This window comes from Phocoena sinus, chromosome 3 (genome assembly GCF_008692025.1).
Source record: "Phocoena sinus isolate mPhoSin1 chromosome 3, mPhoSin1.pri, whole genome shotgun sequence".
NCBI classification, from domain to species: domain Eukaryota; kingdom Metazoa; phylum Chordata; class Mammalia; order Artiodactyla; family Phocoenidae; genus Phocoena; species Phocoena sinus.
This window is the reverse complement of record NC_045765.1, coordinates 145,961,937-145,984,101: the sequence shown is the minus strand read 5'-3', so window position 1 is coordinate 145,984,101 and position 22,165 is coordinate 145,961,937. Positions and strand designations below refer to the sequence as shown.

Here is a 22,165-nt window from a genome sequence, read left to right as displayed (position 1 = left end):
ACCAGATCCTTCTTTCTGTTGAAACACCTTCTTCACGGTCTGACAGGCTGAGCCATCCCCAAGGCACACACCACAGCGATCCTCCGTGGCGTTGGAATCGATCTCATAGTCACAGCCGACCATCTGCGGGGAAGAGAGGTTGAGGACGAATGACTCAGGCGGGAGAGGCCACACCTACCCTGGACTTTTGACTCCTCCTTCCCCCCACTTTGCTCTGGATGAGATTGTGGTGGGGGCAGATACAAGATAAATGTTTCCTCTTCCTGGTGGTGGCTAGAAGAATACCCAAAGCACCCAGTGATGCTAAAGGAAATACTTGCTTTGAGGGGAAAGAGGTACACACTGAATGCATCTGCAATTTCCCCTGAGAAGCAGGATTGAACACACTTCCAAAAGTGGAACCATGAAAATGTCTTGGAATCATTGTCGGTGGAACAGCAAATCCCTTTCAGATGTGCAAACCTCATGCCCCCTCCTCTCTAATGAGATTCCCAGGGATGACGGAATGACTCCACCTATACTTAGTCGTTCATTCCCTTTACATTCCTCACTGGGGATATGCTCTGTGGTTCCTGTCTGAACTGGCAGCCCTGGGGGAAAACCTGGCTTCATGCTGAGACCATTCCAGTCCCGTGAGGGATGAGATCTCAGATCTGCAGGCCCATCAGCAGATGCTCTGGAGCCTCCTATGACCCCAGCCCACCACCTGTCACATGTAGCCGTATCCCAGCCATGCTGACCTCCTTCCCTCCAGCTGCAGAGGAAGAACTGCTCATTTCTCCCCTGAGCCTGGCCTAATCATGTTCTTGCGCTCTGGGCCTGACCACTTCTCAGTGTTCTGTCCATTGGTCCTCCCAAGTCATCATCCTTCCCTCTCCACTGGTTCCTTCTCCTCCACCCCCCAATATGGCCAAGCCTTTCCCATCCAATTCCCATTCTGGAAAAGGAGAGTAATTAAACTTGGGGTGTGTGGTAGCATCAAATACCAGAGAATCGTTAACACTCAGATGGAAAGTCATGGAAAACACGTGAACATCCACTGAAGTCTTCTGTTCCTTGCTCTCTTCTACGGCCTATACTCCTTAACTACATTTCAGTGGTAGAATAAAGAGGAAAGACTACACCATATTATATATTTTTTAAAATTTCTATTTATTTATGTATTTATTTATTTATGGCTGTGTTGGGTCTTCGTTGCTGCGTGGAGGCTTTCTCTAGTTGCGGCGAGCAGGAGCTACTCTCCTTTGCAGTGTGCGGGCTTTTCACTGCGGTGGCTTCTCTTGTTGCGAAGCACGGGCTCTAGGCGCGTGGGCTTCAGTAGTTGTGGCGTGCGGGCTCAGCAGTTGTGGCTCACGGGCTCTAGAGTTCAGGCTCAGTAGTTGTGGCACACGGGCTTAGTTGCTCTGCGGCATGTGGGATCTTTCCAGGCCAGGGCTCGAACTTGTGTCCCCTGCATTGGCAGGTGGATCCTTAACCACTGTACTACCAACAAAGTCCCTACACCATTTTATATTAATTGGATTTTTCTTTTCTGTTTGGGAAGAAGAGTTGTGCCCAGGTAGTTTTTTCTCTCTCAAAGATAATTTCCTTTCTTATTTTAAAGCCACCTCAGATCGACTGAAAGGAAGAACCATTTAGGTCTTTAAATACACCCTCCCTCCACCTTAATTCTAAACAGAGAATTAAGGCCCACAGACAAAAATAGCGCCTTTACTCAGGTTAACCATGTCTAACTTCCTTTAGATCCAAAGACGGTGCTACTTGACCCAGTTGGGAAAAATAAACTGCTAAGAGATTAAAAAAAAACTTAACAACACTAATCACAATGGAAAAGAAAGAAATTGTCTGGATGTGTGCCTTCACTGGTTATAAGCAAAATGTCAACCCGTCACAAGTGATACGTTTACGTCAAGCTTGAGCATCCTCTAATAAGCTGACCTTTACAAATCCTATTCTCAGTGACCATCATTCCTTCACTGATTTGGAACCAGCCAGGGAAACATACTTTGCAACATACTGAAGTGTTTAAAAACAATCTCTACCAGGAGGGGATGGATAAAACATGTGAAGGAAAAAGGAAAGAAAGCCAGAAAAACAAATACCTTGAGCCCATCTTTCTCCTCCATCAATATTTGCCTGCATCCCTGGGGGGCAGGGGCGGGGAGGGAAACACACATACCCCAGTAGGCTGGCCCACAGTATAGTGTGTGGTTCTTGTGGAGACTTCACCCTTCTGTTCCTCCATCAGCTGTGCACAGCACACTCAACACCGAACTGAGTACATAACCGAAGGCGGCAGAAGCCCGTCCTCCTTGCTATACATAAAATGTAAGGCTCTCAGGGGAAAATGAACAGACATTCCTCTCTTCCACGTCCTGTGCTCTGGCAACAGGGCCACAGCAATCTGTCTTTCTGCCTTCAGCCGGATCAGAGGGGCTCTGATCCAGTATGTCTCTCCTCCGATGTGCGTCTAAGGCGGCCAGATAGCCTCCCAACAGGCTGCATTTCTTTTTAAAAAAAGAAAATCCCTTTAATTTCCTATCATTATTTCTTTCTTTAAAAAACAGCTTTCTTGGGGGTGTAGCTGATATATAAAATACTACACATATTTAATTTTATAATTTGATGAGTTTGGACTCATACAAACACCTGTGAAACCATTGCCACAATCAAGACAATAGACATATCTATCAGCTCCAAAAGTTTCCTTGTGTCCCTTTTGTGTATGTGTGTGGTAAGAACACTTACCATGAGACCTACCCTCGTCACAAAATTTTAAGGGCACAATATACTGTTGTTAACCACAGGCAATGCGTTGTACAGCAGGGCTCTAGGACTCATTCATCTTGCGTAAATGAAACTTTATACCCGTTGAACAGCAACTCTCCACTGCTCCCTTGACAACTACCATCCTCTTCTCTGCCTCGATGAGTTAGACTATTTTAGATTCTCATATAAGTGGGATCCTGTAGCATTTATCCTTCTGCGACTGACTTGTTTCACTTAACAACGTTCTCCAGGCTCACCCATGTTGTCAAAATGTCAAGATTTCCTTCTTTTTTAAAGTTGAGCAACATTCCATGGTATGTATATACCACATTTTCTTTATCCATTTGTTGATGAACATCTGGGTTGTTTCCATCCGTATCTTGGCTAGTGAATAATATTGTTATGGACACGGGCGTACAGATGTCACTTCAAGATCCTGATTTCATTCTCTTGGATACATACCCCAGAACTGACATTGCTGGGTCATAGGGTAAAAATTAAATATTTTAAATTTAATTAAAAAATAAATACTTTAATTTAATTAAAATAAATATTTTTATTTTTTTGAGGAATCTCCATACTCTTTTCCATAGTGGCTGCACCATTGTACATTCCCACCAACAGTGCACCGGTTTTCAATTTCTCCACATCCACACCAATACTTGTTATCTTTTGTGTTTTGGTGATGGCCATCCTAACAGGTATGAGGTGATATCTCATGAGTTTCACTTGTATTTCTCTATGTTTAATGATGTTGAGCACCTTTTCATATACCTGTTGGCCATCTGTATATCTTCTTTGGAGAAACGTCTATTCAAGTCCTTGGCTCATTTTTAAAATCAGGTTATTTGTATTTCTGCTGTTGAGCTGTAGGAGTTTCTCATACATTTTAGATATTAACCCCTTATTGTATATATGGTCTGCAAATATTGTCCCCCATTCTGTAGGTTGCCTCTTTATTCCGATGACTGTTTCCTTTCCCATGCAGAAGTGTATCATCAATTCTTGACCCTGTCATTTGAACTGAAGAGCATCCTATCTTGAGTATTACTTAGAGAAGTCAGGTCCCAGTCTTTCACTAGGCTTTCAGCCCTACGTGAGTGAACAAGTAATACGTATTCTTACCAATTCTCATTTCTTCCTTATGAGTTTTACTGTTTTACTTAGTAAATTCTCAAGTAACTGAGGACTGAAATACCAACTGGCGCCTTGACCTAAGCCACTTAGAATGTCGTCATTTCTTTCTACAGTCCCTTGGCAAAGGTAGAGACTGGAAAGATGCCTGATTCCAAGAGGAGATTCAGTCCCAGCTAATGAAACCTTAGTGTGAAAATAATGCCAGTTATGTTTAACTGAGAACAGGTAAATGATCTTGTCCTTTAATAAATGGGACAGCAGCAATAATGCTTTCCTCACCATAATTTTAAGGGCCAAGAGATAGGATGTGGCCTTCTAGAAAGACATCTGGCCCAGAGAAATTGATTTTGGGGTGTTCAGTCAATCACTGAGATGGCCAAAATGGCCTTGAGAGAGAACAAAGAAGGTTCAGGAGAGTTTCTGAGAGCAACGAGAAGGGGAGCTAACTTAGGGCAGGTAGGAAGATTGTCGAGTAAGGTTAAGGACTTGGCTGGGGTTGAAGACACTGACTTTGTAAGGGCACAAATTCACAAAGTTGAATTATTATTTTAAGAAGTGTATAGTAGACTGCTTGTCAGAACAAAAAGTCATTGTGGTTGGGTTGGTCAGAATCAGGGTCCTGGGAAAAGAGGTTGATGGAAGGCTGAGAGGAGAAATCTAGGGGATGGCTGATGTGCAAGGTCAGGGCATCCAGGCTGCTTGGGGAAGCAATGAAGCCAAAGCTTTGCTGACTGGGAGAAAAGGGACGAGTGAAGGAACCGAAAGTCAAAGAACTGGTTACCAAGAGAAAGGGGTGAGCAAGGTGGATGGTTAGCAGCCTGTCTTAAGACAGCAGGTAAGACTGCAGAGCTGGGACAGGTGGAAGAGGGGTGGGAATATCTGCTCATATATTTAAAAGCTTACCGCATGTTGTACTTGTGATTAAAAAAGGAAAGGAGAAAATAATTTAACTGTAAATACCACTTTACTTAAAAATCTTGGCCTTGTGTAGATACAGTTAAGTAAATGAAATGGTAGAAAAAAATTCAATAAATAGAAAAAAAGCAGCTTAGGGGTTCAGTACCAGTTAAAAAATTGGGGGAGGGGCACAGACAGATACTTCCTAAAACAAATTCAGTTCTGATCAACGTTGGATAATTTCCTCGACAACAAAATCTGCAAATCTAAGATACCAAAATGTTGGCAAATATCATAATTTCCAAATAGCTAAGTATATGAGTATAAGCAAATACAAGTATTCATATGAATATAAGCAAATATTTTCATATCCACAAAGAAGATGAAGTAGGCACATATATATTTTTTTCTGATGGTGTAACTTTTTATTTCAATACACGTTCAATTCCCTTTGAAAAAACTGTGGTAAATGAATAAGAAGACTAACAAAAGCTGAAAATAACTACAATCTGGATCTTTAAAAGATAAACTGTATTTAGGCTATTAAGGGAAACTTGATTTGACATATTTTTTTCTGCTTAAAAACTTGACTCAGTGTGGTGTAGACAGAAAGTAATTAAAGCTTCTAAAAGGCTTAACTGGTTTCCAAAAAGAAAAAGGCAAGCTGAGAGAATTTGGCTTATTCGATTAAGCTGATTTAACTGGTTTCAAGAGAGATACCCAAGACCCCTTATGTTTTGTTCAAAATATCTGTTTTTTCCATCACAAGCTAAAGCTACTGTCTCTGTGCGTGCAAAGGTATTTAGGTCTAAAAGATAATTTTAGCATCACATTGGTTTTTGGATGACTGAAGTCCTCAGCCCCAGCAGCGTATGGCAATCACCTGAGGAGTTTTAGAAATACCAGTGCTCAGGACCAAATCACATCAATTCTGAATTAATAGGGTGGAGATAGAGCCAGGCATCAGTAGGTTTTAAAAGCTTTCCAGGGCTTCCCTGGTGGTGCAGTGGTTGAGGGTCCGCCTGCCGATGCGGGGGACGCGGGTTGGTGCCCCGGTCCGGGAGGATCCCACATGCCGCGGAGCGGCTGGGCCCGTGAGCCGTGGCCGCTGAGCCTGCGCGTCCGGAGCCTGTGTTCCGCAACGGGAGAGGCCACAACAGTGAGAGGCCCGCGTACTGCAAAAAAAAAAAAAAAAAAAAAGCTTTCCAGCTGATTCTAATAGGCAGCCAGGCCTGAGAACCACTGTATTAAATGGCAATGGGGCTAAATAAACTTTTTCCTGCTCTAGGGAACAGGTCTAACCTAAAATATATTAATTATTTTCAGCTCTTTGTAGCTACAGTGGTAATTAGCGTGTCAGGAAGAGAATTCTGCCTGAGCCCTTTCCAATTTAGAGTCTGATTATGGCTTGTTGTTAGCTCACTCAGTCCTGGGAATCATCATGTCGCCTCCTTTGCCTTGGTCGCTACTGGAATAAGTCCATCAGTAACTGCAAGGTGATAAATTCACCTTCCCAGCGTGCTAACAGTTTACGGGCAGGAGCTTTTCATGGCAACAATTCGGTCCAGTGGAAAAAACTGTGATAATTATTTGCAAAAACAAATAAAATATATTAAGAGTTTATTGTGTGCCAGGGGCTCCGTTAAGGGCTTAACCTATATGACCTTATTTAATCTAAAATATGTTAATATCCCAATTTTATGAAAGATAACTGAGTCTTAGAAAGATGTATAGAGTTATACAGCTAGGGTTCATATTCTAGAGCCTGAGCACTAAGCCGTTATGCTTTACTAATAGTTACTAATAGTTACTAATAGTTAATTGAGTATTTTTATGTATTTTCTTTTTCCACTGATTAAAAACACCTTCTCTTTAAACTGAGATTTATGCCTGAGTGTTGGATCACAAAACTTGTTCATCAGTTTCTTGCAAAACAGACTGTGAGCAATGGGGATAAATTCTTCAATGTTTGTACACATAAAAGCATTAAAAAATCAGATCTAAGTACTTTATATAAAGGCAGAATTTTTTTTTTTTTTTTTTTTTTTTTTGCGGTACGCGGGCCTCTCACTGCTGTGGCCTCTCCCGTTGCGGAGCACAGGCTCCGGACGCGCAGGCTCAGCGGCCATGGCTCACGGGCCCAGCCGCTCCGCGGCATGTGGGATCTTCCCGGACCCGGGCACGAACCCGTGTCCCCTGCATCGGCAGGCGGACTCTCAACCACTGCGCCACCAGGGAAGCCCTAGGCAGAATTTTTTAATGGAGTCAATGTGAAAAAGTTAAATCGAAATCAGAAGACCTGGTTTATAACTACCTGCCATGCCATCTCTCTTCCTAAGGAGCTCATGTTGGTGATTAATGGAGAATGAAATGTCAAAATGTTCTGTGAAAAACACTACACAATTATTAATTTCAGTTTTTCCTCGAATTTAACTAACTCTGTTGGCAAGCAACCAACAAACAATTCAATATCACTGAAATAATCCGAGTTGCCTTTTCCTAGTAATTCCTCCTTTAATTTGGTTCTTCTTCAACTTGACCCAGCTTCATGCCTAAAATAATATCACAGAGCACATCAACAGATCAAGAAACGAAGACGACAGCAGGAGGACATTCAGCTCCTAACTGTGATTTTGATGAACACTGAAAAGTCTTGTCTCACAGACCATATAAAAATACCAGACCACATGCAAATACCGTGAAAGCAAAAGATTAGCACATCTGACTTCCCGAATTAATAAAGATCATGGTTTTATAAAGTTGTAGATTAAGGAAACATACCCAATACCTTACATATGCCATTAATACAGACATTTCTGCTGTTGCCGCCTTCAAAGCAAGGGGTACCATCAGTGACAGCATCCAGCATTTTCTCGGAAAACTGGCCATCTATGGGTCGGCAGTAGAGCTCACAAGGACGTGCTGAAGTGAAAAAGAGACAAATCCTTGCAAGTTAGCTTTCTTGCTCAGCACCCTTCCCCCAGGATTTTGTATGTATGAATCCCCAAGTGTCATTCATCTGGAGATTCCCAACTTCTCCCTTTCTGTGACACATGCTGTAATGCAGGCTTCTTTCTTTTAAAGCGTTTTACAACAAATTAAACTGGGAAGTTTGCTTTAAAATGCTACGCCTTTTGTTACAAATGATGAGACCTTTCAATCCCATGTTGAACTGTGCTTATAAAAATAAGGCAGTGAGCATCTGGGGTTAACGCAGAAAATAAGTCATAGCAACCAGTGATGCAGGACTCCAGACAAGCATCACGTTTGCCTGGTATTTTGCAGCAAAGTAAGCGGACCACCAGGGGAGATGCTCCCATGGGGCCAGCTCATTACTAACACCACTGCCACTATCATAAACCACCCCCAACAAATATTCTCCCTTGTTCTCAAGTCCAAGAAGTCCTTGGACATAGGTTTACAACCACATAGAAACAAAAGATCTGCTGTTTCGCTAAAGCAGAAGCCACCTTGCTTATCATACTGGTCCATCCCATCATGCTGGTTCCTGCACTGAATCCATTCTAAGGTTCAATTTTCTGTTCCCTGGTGAGTGATCTCCTGCACAGAATCGTTCTAAAGATTTACTTAATAAAATGTGTATCTATACGTAGGTACTTCGAATAACCAGAAAAAGAGGTAACTTTTAAAACAAACTGTCCTAAAAATTTTAATAGGTAATATCTGTATATGATAAGAATTCAAATAGTTAATTTTCTTTGAATGTTACGTCGTCTTCTCTTTAAGTGAAAAATTTGAGAGTATCCTCTTCAGAAAAATCCTTTTGGGGTCTCTTCTGGGTCTGTTTACTGGGGGAAGGGCTGCTAGTTTCTTGGTGGTGTGACCAGCTGAGGGCTCAATGAGACCGCCCGTAAGGCCGTTTGCCTTGGACCCACCTCAGTGTGGATGGGCCCCAAATGCAAGGCCAACGTGCACAGCTCTAGGTAGGGCTGCTCAAGGATGCAGTGGTCCATGTGGTAAAGAAACAAAAGTGTACAACTTACACAAATATAACTTAGAGTAAAACTCAAACACTGAAACTCTGGAGGAACTTGAGACAATTTCTAAAGCATCTGTTTAAAACTTAAAGGAGAAAGGTAAAAGCAAATAAAGAATGCCAACCGATTTTATATAAACTGCAGTGGATAAGTTGTCTGAGAAAATGAATAAAGTTAAAATGAGCTGGAGAGATCACAAAGTGCCGTCGGAAAAGGGCCAGCAGACCCCGGAGACAAGGCGTAATTCAGTACTACTGTAAATCTTCATTCCCGGCAGCATGATTAGCTCTGTGACTGCCTGAACTTGAATAGAAGTGCTTAGAGGGAGCCACCTGGGAGAAGTTCTGCTCTCTGAGAGATGAGAGCATCCATCCAGGTGTGCTGAGTCCAGGGAATCATTTCAGGAAACAACAAGTAGAAGGACGGAGGCAGGGGAAACACTTTTTCAAAAGCTTTGATTTGAGCTTTAGAATTTAGATTTGAGATTTTCTATTTGGACACATGAAGCACAAAGACGAAGCAGCCCTTAATTATTCTGGAGCTTTTCTAAAGGAATTACCTGTTCCAGCCTGCTGGGGAGGGCTGGGACTAGAGGTGCCTGAGGGTGTGAATTCTAAGAAGGCATTCACTCTCAGGGTTGTAAAAACGGGTCCTCACAGCAAGTAAACCCCCATCCAAAGGCAAGCATTGCACTGAATTCCAGAATGGTCAAGTTCCAATGTCTGCCTTAGTTTTACTCCCTCTGGGCTTGTGCTGTTTGACTCCCTCCCTGAAGGATGAAACTACCCAGAGGCTTTTGCTAGTCTTGTCTATTTAGTGAGCTAAGGGAAAGTTGCTTTGTTAAAATAACAGCCAATGTATTACTTGAACGTTATTTTCCAGATCTTCTTGTGCTTTGCAGTGGTTATCTGATTTCATTTTAACCATCACAACTACCCTATGATGTTAGTTCTTTTATTATCCCCATTTAGAAGAGAAAATTTAGGCGTAGAGAGATTAAGTTTTCCAAGATCTCACAGTATGAGTGGTACAGTAGAAGCTGATGGTTTAGCTCAGCGCTCACGCTATTAACCCCTAACGTACAGGCACAGAATTATTTTTAACAAAAAACAAATGCTTTGATGAGATATTTAAAGTAACCACTCTTCGTGTTATTAGACAATGCATTTATTCATGGATCATATCTGAGAAGCAAACTTGGTAGAATACCCACTGGACTCCATTTTAATAATCTTTCATGGGTCTTAAATATGGTGAGAATCGTTAGCCCCTGGAGCCATTACTTCTACAGAGAGCAGATGTAAAAGCCATTACCTCTACAGAGATCAGATGTAGCAGATTCTAGCTCATGAAAGTCTAATATTACCCTGAGAAAGTGACTTAACCTTTCTGTGACTCAGTTTCCTCGTCTGAAAAATGAGGATAATAATACCTCCCTTGCAGGGTAATTAATAGTGAGGATTAAGACAGAGACTATATGTCAAGCACTCAGCGTGGTACCTGGTATACAGTAAGTGCTTGACAAATGACAGTGGTTATGGTTGCTGATTTCACCTCCTTATCATGACCTGGTGAATTCTAAAGGTCCTTGCAGTTACCCCATAAGCTGTGCTTCTATCATTCCAATCTTCTTTCAGAGCAGTCAAAAGCTGGCTCAATTCTCTTTCCCACACATATACCAACCTTTCCTGAAATATCCTCTTCTCCTTCAGATTATCCCATTGTGCCATTTCTAATCAATTCTGCACTGATTTCATGCTTTGTTTCACCATTTTCTAAATAATCGCTGTCTTGTCAGTTTAGCATAAAGAATTCTTTATCCTGCTAGGTCAGTAGGTGGTTCCATGACTTTCCTTTTCTGTGACTATGAACCTGGTTCAAAGCTGGTACAATGCCTACTGAGGTCCTCCCGGCTCTATGCTTCCAAGACTATGGATTTTACAAGCTCCTCAACCAAACTGCGATGTCCTCAAGGGCACCCCAGTCATCTGCGCATTGATCAGCTGCTACTGGCGCCCACGGTGTGAGAAGGAGGAAACAGACACACACTGGTGAGGACTGAAAAGCACAGGGGGAGGCTCTCCTTCACATGAGCGTTGGAGTTAGATGCATAGGGGTTCAGATCCCAGCCCTGACTCTTACATCTTGCCCAAGGCCTTCTTGGTCTCTGCACAGAGGGGACTGTCAGAGGAGAGCACACTGAAACCTCTAATAAGGTATCTGGTTGTTTTAATGTGGTAGTTATTACCATTAACCTTTCCTAATGAATACCAGCAGACCATTACACTCAGCAAAGGCTCTTAACCCATGTTTACTAATGAACTGACATGGCAGTGATCGATACTGTTAGGGAGAAACCTTTGGACCAAATGGCACAGAGATCAACTCGATCCTAAGAGATTATCAACTCATTCATAAAAATGAATCTTGACCTCAGTGACAGAGGTCAAGGATGTTCATTGCAGCAATTAACTTTTTATCCCGGAAGAAACGGACAAATGACTTAAACTGCATTTACATAATGGAAGGCTATGCAGTCACTAAGAGGAACGAGGTGAGCCGTAATGCCATGGTCTGCTCATGAGTCAAAAAGTTGCAGAACTGGCAAAGTATGAGTCCACTCGTGCGCAAAAGGAAACCTGCAGTTAACAACGCTCGCCTCTGAGGGATAAGTGTGGGTGGGCTAAGAAGAATCTATTTTTATTTCATTCTATTGTATACACTTGCATTTTTATAAGAAGCATATATTCATTTTATAAATAATGTCTTGGCCCTCAAACAAGAAAACTGGAAAGGTCTCCTTTCCCCTGTGATAATTGTGACACATCTCTATGAGGAGAGGCCCTTATTTTGAGACTTCCCTTTATCTTGCTTCTGTGATACTGCATTTGCACATCCTTCAAGATTAGACAGGCTAACTGAAGCAAGGAAGAAACAGATTTCTAGGGAATGTAAGTAAAGTGGTCTATGGAGTCTTAGGGACACCTAGTAAATAATCTGTGCTGAAAACAACAGCAGCACACACACCTGCTGCTGTGACCCCCAGCGCCTGCACACCTACGACCCACAGGCGTGCCCAAGGCCAGGAGGAACGCTGTGCTCGAAAGCGGCCATTGTGAATTGAAGGTTCAGGGCTACTGAAGAAGTTTACAAAGTGGACTCTGAAGTCCTGCTTCCCTGCCCTTTTGTCTGGCCTCTCTGTCTTTCCTGGCGCTCTGGGTATGTCATTAGGTGGGCCTGTGTGACACAGGGCGCTGTCCCAAGAGGCAGGAGGAGCAACGGATGGTCTTAGTCCTCAAAGGTCAACCCGACTATCAGAGAGTCTCTCTCCCAGATACCAACCTCATCGGCTCCATAACATCCACAGAGTTTAGTGTTTCACCGTCTCACATACACTCATCTACCTAGACACATCCTTTCGTCGGGCTCGCGTGATTTTTTTCTTCTAGCTTTTCAATCCATTTTTCAGCTGAGTGAAAATTCTAAAACTAATGGACTGGTGAACTCTCCCCTCACACTGCCTGATTGATCCTCTCAAAGGAAGCTTAGGGAACTGAATGAACTCTCTGAATCGAAGGCTGAATTTTCAATTCTGCTAAAATAGGGCGGCCCAACATTTTTGGATAATGATCTTACGAAGTGATCGTTAGAAGCGAAAGCTAAAACTTGCTAAGAAGGATAAAAATTATTTCTTAGGTCAAGGAAAAATTTGGGTGCATTTCATGTTCTGTGAGTAGATTGCAATTTGAGTTTCACCATTTAAAAATATCTAGTTTCTAAAATCCATTTACATGCAGGACTCCTTGGGTGTGAGTCCTGTGCAGTCACCCTGGGCCTCACACTTGGTTGAATGCTCTGTTGTCACTGTCTTAAAACTCTTAATAATTTTACGTCTGAACTTGTGCCTTGTGAGTGAAGTCTGATTGGACAATGGAACACGTGCATGAGCAGAAGAGATTTGTGATGTGCACGTGTGCGGTTCCTTGCCAGATTTTTTTACAATTTTTTTTTTTTGCGGTATGCGGGCCTCTCACTGCCGTGGCCTCTCCCACTGCGGAGCACAGGCTCCGGACGCGCAGGCCCAGCGGCCGTGGCTCATGGACCCAGCCACTCCGCGGCATGCGGGATCCTCCCGGACCGGGGCACGAACCGGTATCCCCTGCATCGGCAGGCGGACTCCCAACCACTGCGCCACCAGGGAAGCCCTCCTTGCCAGATTTTAAGAAATACTAAACCTCAAGCAAAAGGCATAACTTAAAAATGTTTTACTGCTTTAATAAGTAACATTTAACTTAAAAAAGAAGTCCAGTTTAATGACCAGGCTCAGATCAGCTTGAGGGAAAACAAACAAACAAAAACAAAACCAAACAAGAAGTCCTGACCGAAAACCCAACCAAAAATCAGTCGAATAATTACCAAAACTCTGTAACTTCGGCTGGTCTAAAATAGTATGTTTTTTACTTTCTGATAAGGTAATATTGCAATCTCCAAATATATCAAAATACACATCAAACATAAGAAGACATTAAAATTAATATATTCTACCATAACTATAGAAAGGTATGAAAACAGGAATAGAATTAATTGTTAAAAATGAATTAAACCCACTTCATTGATGTTTTAGACTACGCCAAATGTAGCAATGTTGGCTATTTACTGTACGTTTATGTTCTGTCTTTTAGTTAAAACGGTTAGGAACTGTGACACTAAATTTGGAATTGCAACTTATTATAAATTGTTTACTAAACGTAATAATTTCGTCAGAATGCTTAAATGTTTAAAAAATTGATTTCCAAAGGCAAGATACATAAGTTTAATAAACCTAGCATTTGTCATAATACAAACAGTTCTGGGGGCTCTTCTCCTCCCACCAGAGCTCCTTGGCCATAAAATCATCTATTTTTTTAAAAAAAACATGAACATCATCTTAGGTAAAATTCAAAATCCAGTGCATTTGTTCTTAAGGTAATGGGCCTATCCCAGTCTCTGTTTCTATGGTTAATATTTAGTCTGCAGTCAGGCCAGGGCTAACTCCTGGCTTTATTGTACAGTCTGAGTTTAAGAAGTTACTCATTCTCTAAATCTATTAGCATACCCATAAGAATTAGATCAAAACCTTAAATTTCCATGTAGGATTTTCTTGTGGAGATAAAATTAGGGAAATGCATACAAAGTGTTGAGTGTAAGTACCTACACGGAACAGATACTGATATAAGTTTAATATAACCTGTTCTCGTTATCAGTTAGAAGTGAGTTTCGTTGCAAGTAGCAAAAAAAAAAAAAAAAAAAGAAAAGAAAGAAAAAAAATGTTGCTTCCCTGTTTTAAACGGACAGGAATTTATTTTTCCCACATAACAAGAAATCCAGGGGCTATACTCCTTCTGTCTTCCTCTCAGCCGTCTCAGCATGGTTGCGATAGGACTGGTGTACCCCAGGTGGCACGAGGGCAGAGTGAAAGGCAGAAAGGCAGGGGGCCGAGGGCAGCTTGGTCAGTACCAATTAAAATCCTTCCCAGAAGCCTGACCCAGTGAAGCTGCCATCTTTATCTTTTTGGTTGGAACTGGGGCTCCCTGGAATACAGTTTAGCAAGTCTTCTAGCTTTCCCTCTTCTCTTGTAGAGGATAGTGAAGGGGTTGTGAATGGCTTTGGGGTGTCTGTAAACATCATCCTTATTATTCCATCATTTTCCCTCCTGAAGCCACAGATTGCTAGTCTGTGAAATGAGAGGCTTCTGGCTAGAAGATCTCCCAGTTTGCTCCCCGCAATGACACTCTCTTTAAAGGCTGTTTCTTTCTAAACACCAAGTACTCTTGTAATAAACTCTGTGCACGGCGCCCAGGTCCTCCCAGGTGTCCAGCTCCTGGGAGAGCTGCCAGCACTGGCCCTCAGTTGTCACCTTGGCCTAAAAGAGCTTCCTTCCCCAGGGACACTCACTCCTTCCTGAGGCAGACCACACCCAACGTCTGGGCCACGTGGGGCCTCAAGGACTGGCTGCCCCACCTCAACTGCAGCAACTCTGAAGGTCCTTTGAGCTGTAGAGCTTCCCGAGGGGTAGAGAAGCCCTCTGCTGAGACTGTGCTCTGCACCCCAGCTTCTCCCCCCGCCCAACCCCTCTTCCTTCCCTCTCCTTCCGCACCTGTTGAACTTCCCACACACTAACATCTGTCTTAGAGTCTGTTTCCTAGGGAATGCAATTGCAACAATTCCTTACAGATGTCCCTGAAGGATCCTATCCCAGGAGGAGCAGACTGTTGTCTGACCTCAGGTCAGACCTTCCACATATGCTGCAAACCTCACTGGCAGCAAGCATTGATAGGGCTGAAATATTCAGAAGCAACAACTAAAAAATTAGCCTTAATGAGGAGTTATTTGGGGGTTCTGAGAAAAACACCCAAAAAGGAAGAGAGATTCCAAGAAAGTGATGGCACCAAGATCAGGTTCTGGCCATTTCCTAATAGACGATGCAGGATGTAAACATACTTCTATTCACATAGGCTAATCAAGTCCCTAGGAAGATAAGTTAGTATAAGTATCTCAGCTTCTTAATCAAACAGACTGTATTCTTCAATTCCAGCTCCATTATATAAGACACTATAACCCTGAATAAGTTACTGTCCTCTCTGAGACTACGTTTCTTCATCTCTGAAGGATGGGGATGGGGGTGAGAAAATGTATAGACTCAGCTCTTCACACTGGTGCTTCCATGAATATGATCAAGTGGAGTTTGGATGCCTTTTTTTTTTTTTTTTTTTTTTTGCCAGGAGTGTTGGTAAATGGAATGCCTATATTGGAAAGTAAGTTGATTTAAATTAGTAGTTTTCAAACACTTTAGGCAGAAGAATTATTTTTCTTTCATCAAGATCTTGCAAATAAAGCAGATAAAAATCAGGATTTTATTAAGCAGAAATTTTATAAATTCAAGTATAGAATGCTTAAAAATAGTTCAGTGGGATCAAAAGAGACTATTAAGATGAACAGAAAATTTTGAAATCAAGTTTACAGATGGCAGTTACAGACATATGGCTGCAGCACCTAATTTTTTTCTGTGGGTTTTTTCGTTTGTACAGCATTGAAAAATCTTGACTCACACAAACAGCTATAAATGATAACAGTTTAGAACAACTTGACCTGTAATCTCAGGATATTTCTCAGTTAAATTGTGTTGATGGGAGACTTTTATTCTAAGGTCTGTAGAAAACCAATTAATTTGTGTAAGTTAATGTATTGGTGTTTTTTGATATGTTAAAACTCATATACTGTTTTTGAGTGTAAGCATTGTTCTTTATTGCACTTTTAAAAATAGTTTAAATAATTTCTTTTGGAAAATGAAATTATAATAGAATCAAACATTTTTGGAAGCCCTGGAACAGAGTTTGAAAACTACAAAGTTTGATGGAGATTCTATGCTTATTTCAAATGTTTGAATCTATGATTCTTCTTCTATCATTGGCTACTTAGCAAGTCTGCCAAAGGTCACTTACTAAGACACTTAACACTGTCTACTGAGTGGGTAGAAAACTCTGCTGTAAGTTAGTTTATCCTCTGGTGGCTTCTAAGGAAAGGCTGGGAGGGTGTAAAGTGCTCAATGCCTCGCACAGATCAAGCGTTCGGCACAGAGTTGTTGCCATGAATGCCACATTGCTGTCACCCGGGATGCCTAGAACTAAGAAAATAGCAGCTCTGTAGGATAGAGGTTGATGGGGGAAAGAAATCAGTGTGTTGGTCAAGGTGGTAGTTACTTGGGCTAGCAGGTAAGTCATTATGCTCAAATAGTAGCACAGGAGGCTGTAAGAAAACCACTGGGATGGAGAATGGAGGCTTACAACCCAGGTAGACGGTGAGTTAAGCAGATGGCACTCAGCTAAATTCCCTCACATGGTTTATACAGCCTCAATACAGATGCAAACTGATCACTCCAAAGTGAGTGAAATCTGTGTCTACATTTATAGCTCTCGTTTCTTTAATACCTATTGCTAGGCTATGCAGAAAGTGGGCACATGATAAATGTTTGTAAATCAATGAAAAGTCAAGCTGAACCAAATCTTTTAATTATAAGTATAGCTACTTGGGCCATCAGAGTGCAGCAGACACAAATTCAACCCTGACTCTGGCAGGTGTGGGTATCCCAAACTAAGCACCTGTCACAACACTGAGGCAGGTATGCCATTTTACTCCTGGAAGAGTGCTCATTCAGAGTCTATAGTACTACTGACTCAACTAGTTCCAACAAAACAGAATGTCCAAAATACAGGTATAGGTAGTACCAACTGGCTATACCTTTCATAACTATCTTTTTTTTTTTTTTTTTTGCACCCATATGAGTATATACACGAGCTTTCCTGTATTCGAGTGCTTGGATCATAAAGTAAAATTGCACCAAAAACCAAATGACTCACTCCCCTAGAGCATGAATGATGCTAAACAATGGGCGACAAGGAGCAGACGTTGCCCATGACAACCAACAGCCATCAGGGTATTTTGGAGACACAAAGAAGAAAAAGCACTATTTTTTCCAAAAGCAATTGACTATATCATTTTTCTAACAGTCCAAATATGTAATTTTCATTCATTAGCTGACATCTACAAGTCCTCTTCTGTTCTATCATGCTGCATTTCAGAAACTGAATAATCACAAAAAACGTGGTTACTTTTCACTACCTTGTCTCAAATCTCCTTAACTCAGGAAAATCTTTCTTTCATTCTCTATTCGAATAACAAATAGCACAGATACTCTTTGAGGCTAATCTATAGCTGACAGTCAATGATTCTTCCTCATTTTCAGTAGAGAATGTGTCACTGGTGCTGATTCAAGGGAAGCACTGCCAAAGCTGCTGCTCCATTCTCCAACTCTGTTTGGAGAGCCCCCATCCTCTGATATGCATCCTTTAGATGCTTGATTTTACTTTTTACCCTTCTTATACTGTCCTATACATTAAAAAATATTGATTTCTGGCCCAGAGCTGGCTTTTACTCATTTCTGATCAAGTTTCTCATTCATTTTCTACCATCTTGTCTTTCCTTGTGCTTTTCTCCTCTCACTTGGAATTGATGACTCTATTTTGAATGCCTTCCCCTTCCCTTATGCCAAGAGAAAGACTACTCATGCTTAAGAATCATCAACTACTTCCTTGGAAGACTTCTTTGAAATAACTCCAAAACCATAATGATCTTCTTTTCTGAATTTCTGCCAAAATTACATTCATTTCCACATGCTCATCAACAAGCACTTTCATCAGTGATTAGTTTCTGAATCCCTACAAGCTCCACTTATTGCTTAGTTGCACCTCAGCTGTTTTGAAGTGAGCCATCATGTTTGATAAACTTCTCTTTTATCTCCAACACAGCTCAGCATGGAGTTGGAATATTCACCTTCAACATTTACTGATCCACTTAACCAGGTCAGTGTCTCCACCTCCTAAAATATAAAACTCTTGATGGCACGATTCTCTTTTTGTTGAACTTTGCAAGGCATCACAGGTACCCTGACAGATAAATGCTTTCTGATAATGGCTGTAGTCTTAGATCTGGAATATACTCTCATAGCTCCTTACCTGGATTAAAAACTGGAAACCAGTGGTAGAATTCATTCTTGTAGGGAACAGTGTCAAACTCACTGCATTGCATCTGCCGAAATGTTGGTGTATCCGGGCGACAGGGGTGAATGTTGCACAAGCGATAGCGTTTTCTTTCTCCAGTGCAGTACTTCCCTCCAAACTTTGGTCTACACATGAAATACACAAACTCTTCTTTAATTTCCTTAAAGGCCAGTATTTTCTTTTAAAAATCCTCTGGCATCTGGCCATGCCCCTTCCTTGCTAAACCTTGTCCCTCTCTAGCCTCAAAACTCACTGTTTGAATAAATTCTTTAAATTTCCCACATTTTTTGCTGTTGCCCATGAACATTCAGTCCCAAGTGTATAGTTGTCTGTTTTGAAATAGTTTGACTCCATGGTCAATTAGTTGCCTGGTCATCAGTTGTGACTTTAGTTTTGTTTCCTCCTTTTCATTCCCACAATCATCAAACTAGTTCACCCCTTATCTCCATTCCTGTCTGCCCTCTTTTTCCTCATTTAACCTCCTGTACACACTCTTCTCTGGCTAATTTTTATGATTGCCTTAATTATTTTAGTTTCCTGTTTAAAAATCTTTAATGGCACCCCATGGCCACAGAATCCAGTCCAGCCTCTTGAGCTTGGCATCCAAGGCCCTCATGATACTGACTTACCTCACCTGAATAACATTTCTTCCCACACTCCTCCTTATTTGCACACTGCTCCCATGATACAGGCTGGCTTATTTGCTATTATTTTTTCTGTGCTTCTAGAAAGATTTCTGCTCTCTTAAGTCTCTAAACATCTACATACTGCCTGTGCTTTAAGGACCAATAAATGCTATCTTTATTTCTATCATGAATTCTTCCTGAAGTCCTGCCAGAAGTAATCTCCTTCTCCTCTTAAATGACACTTTATTATCCTACTGTAGGCACTTCCTGCATTTATCACACCCAAAGATAATTCTTTGATCAAGGCAGTTCACATTCATTAACTCCCTGTAGGCGGGACTAAGAATTGTCCTTGAGAGTTGAGGGTAGGCTGGCTTCCTATCTGTGATGATGGAGTGACACTCTATGACTTGGCACCTCTCCAAGTCATTTCCATCCAAGAGCCTTTTGTGAGCCAAGCCCTGCTGGGTTCTCACTAGACAGCTGACTGATACATATGAAGGACGCACTGACCTGAGTCTGTGACCTGAATCACAGAACTGAATCTGTTACTGTGTTTCCATTGTTATGGTTCTCAATGAACTTAAGCAAACCAGCTACTGAGATCAGACATGGTCACTCATCCAAGGAGACTCTAAGACAAACTGTAGCCTCTGAGATGGGAGTTGGGACCATTTTTTCCCCCTGAAGCCAAGTTAGAGGATCATCTTTCATTTCCTCAACAAGGATGTCCCTTTTCTGACAACCATGGATCACTGACCATCCTCCCAGGAAGGCTACGGACTGGTAGTGGCTGATACAGAACACTGACAATAGGTCCTAGAACTAATCACCTGTATTCCCTGATCTCTGAAATGGAAATCACTTTTCTGATCACATTGAAACAAACTATAAAGATATTCTGTAAAAATACTTTTTAAGGGATTTCTGGTTTTGAATTTTTGAAGTCACAGGAACTTTGTATTTAAACCAAAAGGTAAGATTTTAAAACGATTTTGCCCAAATTCCTCAAATGTACACTTACTTATATGCATGGGAGATGGTAAAGATAGCATAATAACTACCATTTACTGACAATTTTATGTAATAGATATTATGTTAAACTCTTCATAGATGTTAATTTATTAACCCCTAGGATAAATTTTATATATATATATAGTTTATATGTATGTATATATATATATATATATATATATATATATATACATATATATATACATGCAGATATATATAGAAATATATTTATTATAAAAAGGAGAAGTAAGATTTGGAACTGAAACACTGAGAGAATTATAACCATATTTATCACTTAAAAAAAATGTGACTCTTACTCTTTAATGCAGACTAATGTAAATCTAGGTAAAAGAAGTTTAATACATTTTCTACTTACAGGAGGCACTGTATGGACACTTTTTAAAAATTATACTTGGGAACCAGTATACCGAGAAATAATGAAATTAAGAATGTAATATATATATCATTATACAAACTTAAAATATGAAAAAATTTAGCAATTTGATTAAAAAATTGAAAGCCACTTGTGAAATAATGTCTATGGAATCCTTGACAGGCTAACATGGAACTCTGAGGTTTACAAAATCCTAATCTAAAACATTAAAAATAATTATCCTCAAAAAATGTGCCTAGCTATTTAATTAGTCACCTAAGGGAAGAAGAATATTTTTATAAAATTATACATTCATTATGATGGAAAGAAAGCTGTCATCTTATCAGCAAAATTGGGTATAACTAATCCCCACTGATAGAATGGGGTTATTTAGAAGGATTTAATTGTGTAATCTCCTAAAGTTTTTCACATAGATTGTATTTTTTAAAAAAATTTGCTTATTTCTCCAAATGATGGAATCAGCTTACTTACCCAAGTTCTAGTAAGAATCCAGTGCCAAGCCAAAATGAAACAAAGCAAAAAAGAACCACCTTTTATTCACACTCTATGAATCTTCCTCCTGGCTCCCTTTCATCTTTGGGAACATATCTGATTTCCCTCAGGAGGCCTGGGGTCACTGAAGTCATGCTGTCCACGACTAGTCTCCCGGTGCTCATGGAAGGAAGGGAAATATCTTTGGCTGGACTTACTCAGGGTTGTTGCAGAGCCTCTCTGCACTCTGGGCTCCAGCTCCACAGGTCCTGGAACAGTGGGACCAGGGTGACCAGCGGCCCCAGCCTCCGGGAATACTCTCTGGTTTCTTGCCCACTGTGATACACTTGCCAGCCATACACCACTGGAAAGGGAAAAGGCAGGAGATGCGTAAGTCAGGAAGGTTCCCGTAGTAAGCTGAGTCAGGAAACCTAGCAGTCTAAACCCAGTTCTCCCAGAGCAAGCAGACTTCCTACAAGTCACACATCAGATGTAGCACAAAGAGAACCTCATAAAAGAATTTCCCCCAAGAGTCTTGGGTTTTAGAATCAGAGTCTTTCAGGAATTAAAGGGAACTTTACAGTGCCTAGTTGCAGTGAATGCAGGAGTGTTACTCAAAGCGTGACTGACAGATTGCACCCCAGAAGTAAATCAACACACCGCTTCCTTCACTGAGAAAGTCTCGCCGTGAAAAGCATGTCAGCTGAATAAGCTTAGTAATATAGCTGTTCAGTAACGTAATTGATTTCCTTTCTGGTGCAAGCTTCTTATCTTGTTGAAGACCGTAACAAACATTTTGCAGACTGGCACTGTGATAACACTTCTCTTTAGCCTCTGCGGGTATTTAATGTTTGCAACAGATACCATCCTCCTGCAAAATGTCCACTCATTGCCGGAAAACACAAGTTGTTAAGAAGCTGAAGTTAGGCGTCAAGAAAAATTTCTGCTTTCCTATAACTCTACCCATTCTTTCCAGTTCTGGTGTCTCAAGTGGCTCAGGAAAAAGTCCACTCTCTCCCTCTTCAAGGGAATCCTTCAACAACTACCAGTTTAGGAGGGTGAACACAGGAAAAAGGGAAACAAGAAATGCAAGTTGGTTGTTAGAAATGGCCACATTTCCTGGAGAATCTGGGCATGATTCATCTGCTGGCCTCCTCTTTCTCATTATTTCTGGTCACTGTGTATTCTGATTAAGTTCTGTAATCTCAGTGATGGGTCATGCCACACTCAAGCTGTGTAAAGACACCCACTAAACACATAAAT

The 22,165-nt window shown here is 41.2% G+C and overlaps 1 protein-coding gene across 2 annotated transcripts in view; it reads right to left on the bottom strand.

Annotated features, from left to right (window-relative positions):
- ADAMTS12 (ADAM metallopeptidase with thrombospondin type 1 motif 12) overlaps positions 1-22,165 on the bottom strand; it is a 394,308-nt gene that overhangs the window by 129,069 nt on the left and 243,074 nt on the right. Inside the window, exons 11-14 of one of the 2 annotated variants that reach the window (XM_032628621.1) lie at positions 21,121-21,266; positions 18,353-18,522; positions 7,592-7,725; positions 3-123 (exon numbers count right to left, since the gene is read on the bottom strand). In XM_032628621.1, the coding sequence (XP_032484512.1) occupies positions 3-123; positions 7,592-7,725; positions 18,353-18,522; positions 21,121-21,266 (571 nt within the window). The remainder of the gene's footprint in view (positions 1-2; positions 124-7,591; positions 7,726-18,352; positions 18,523-21,120; positions 21,267-22,165) is intronic. The other variant, XM_032628622.1, reaches the window with a different exon arrangement.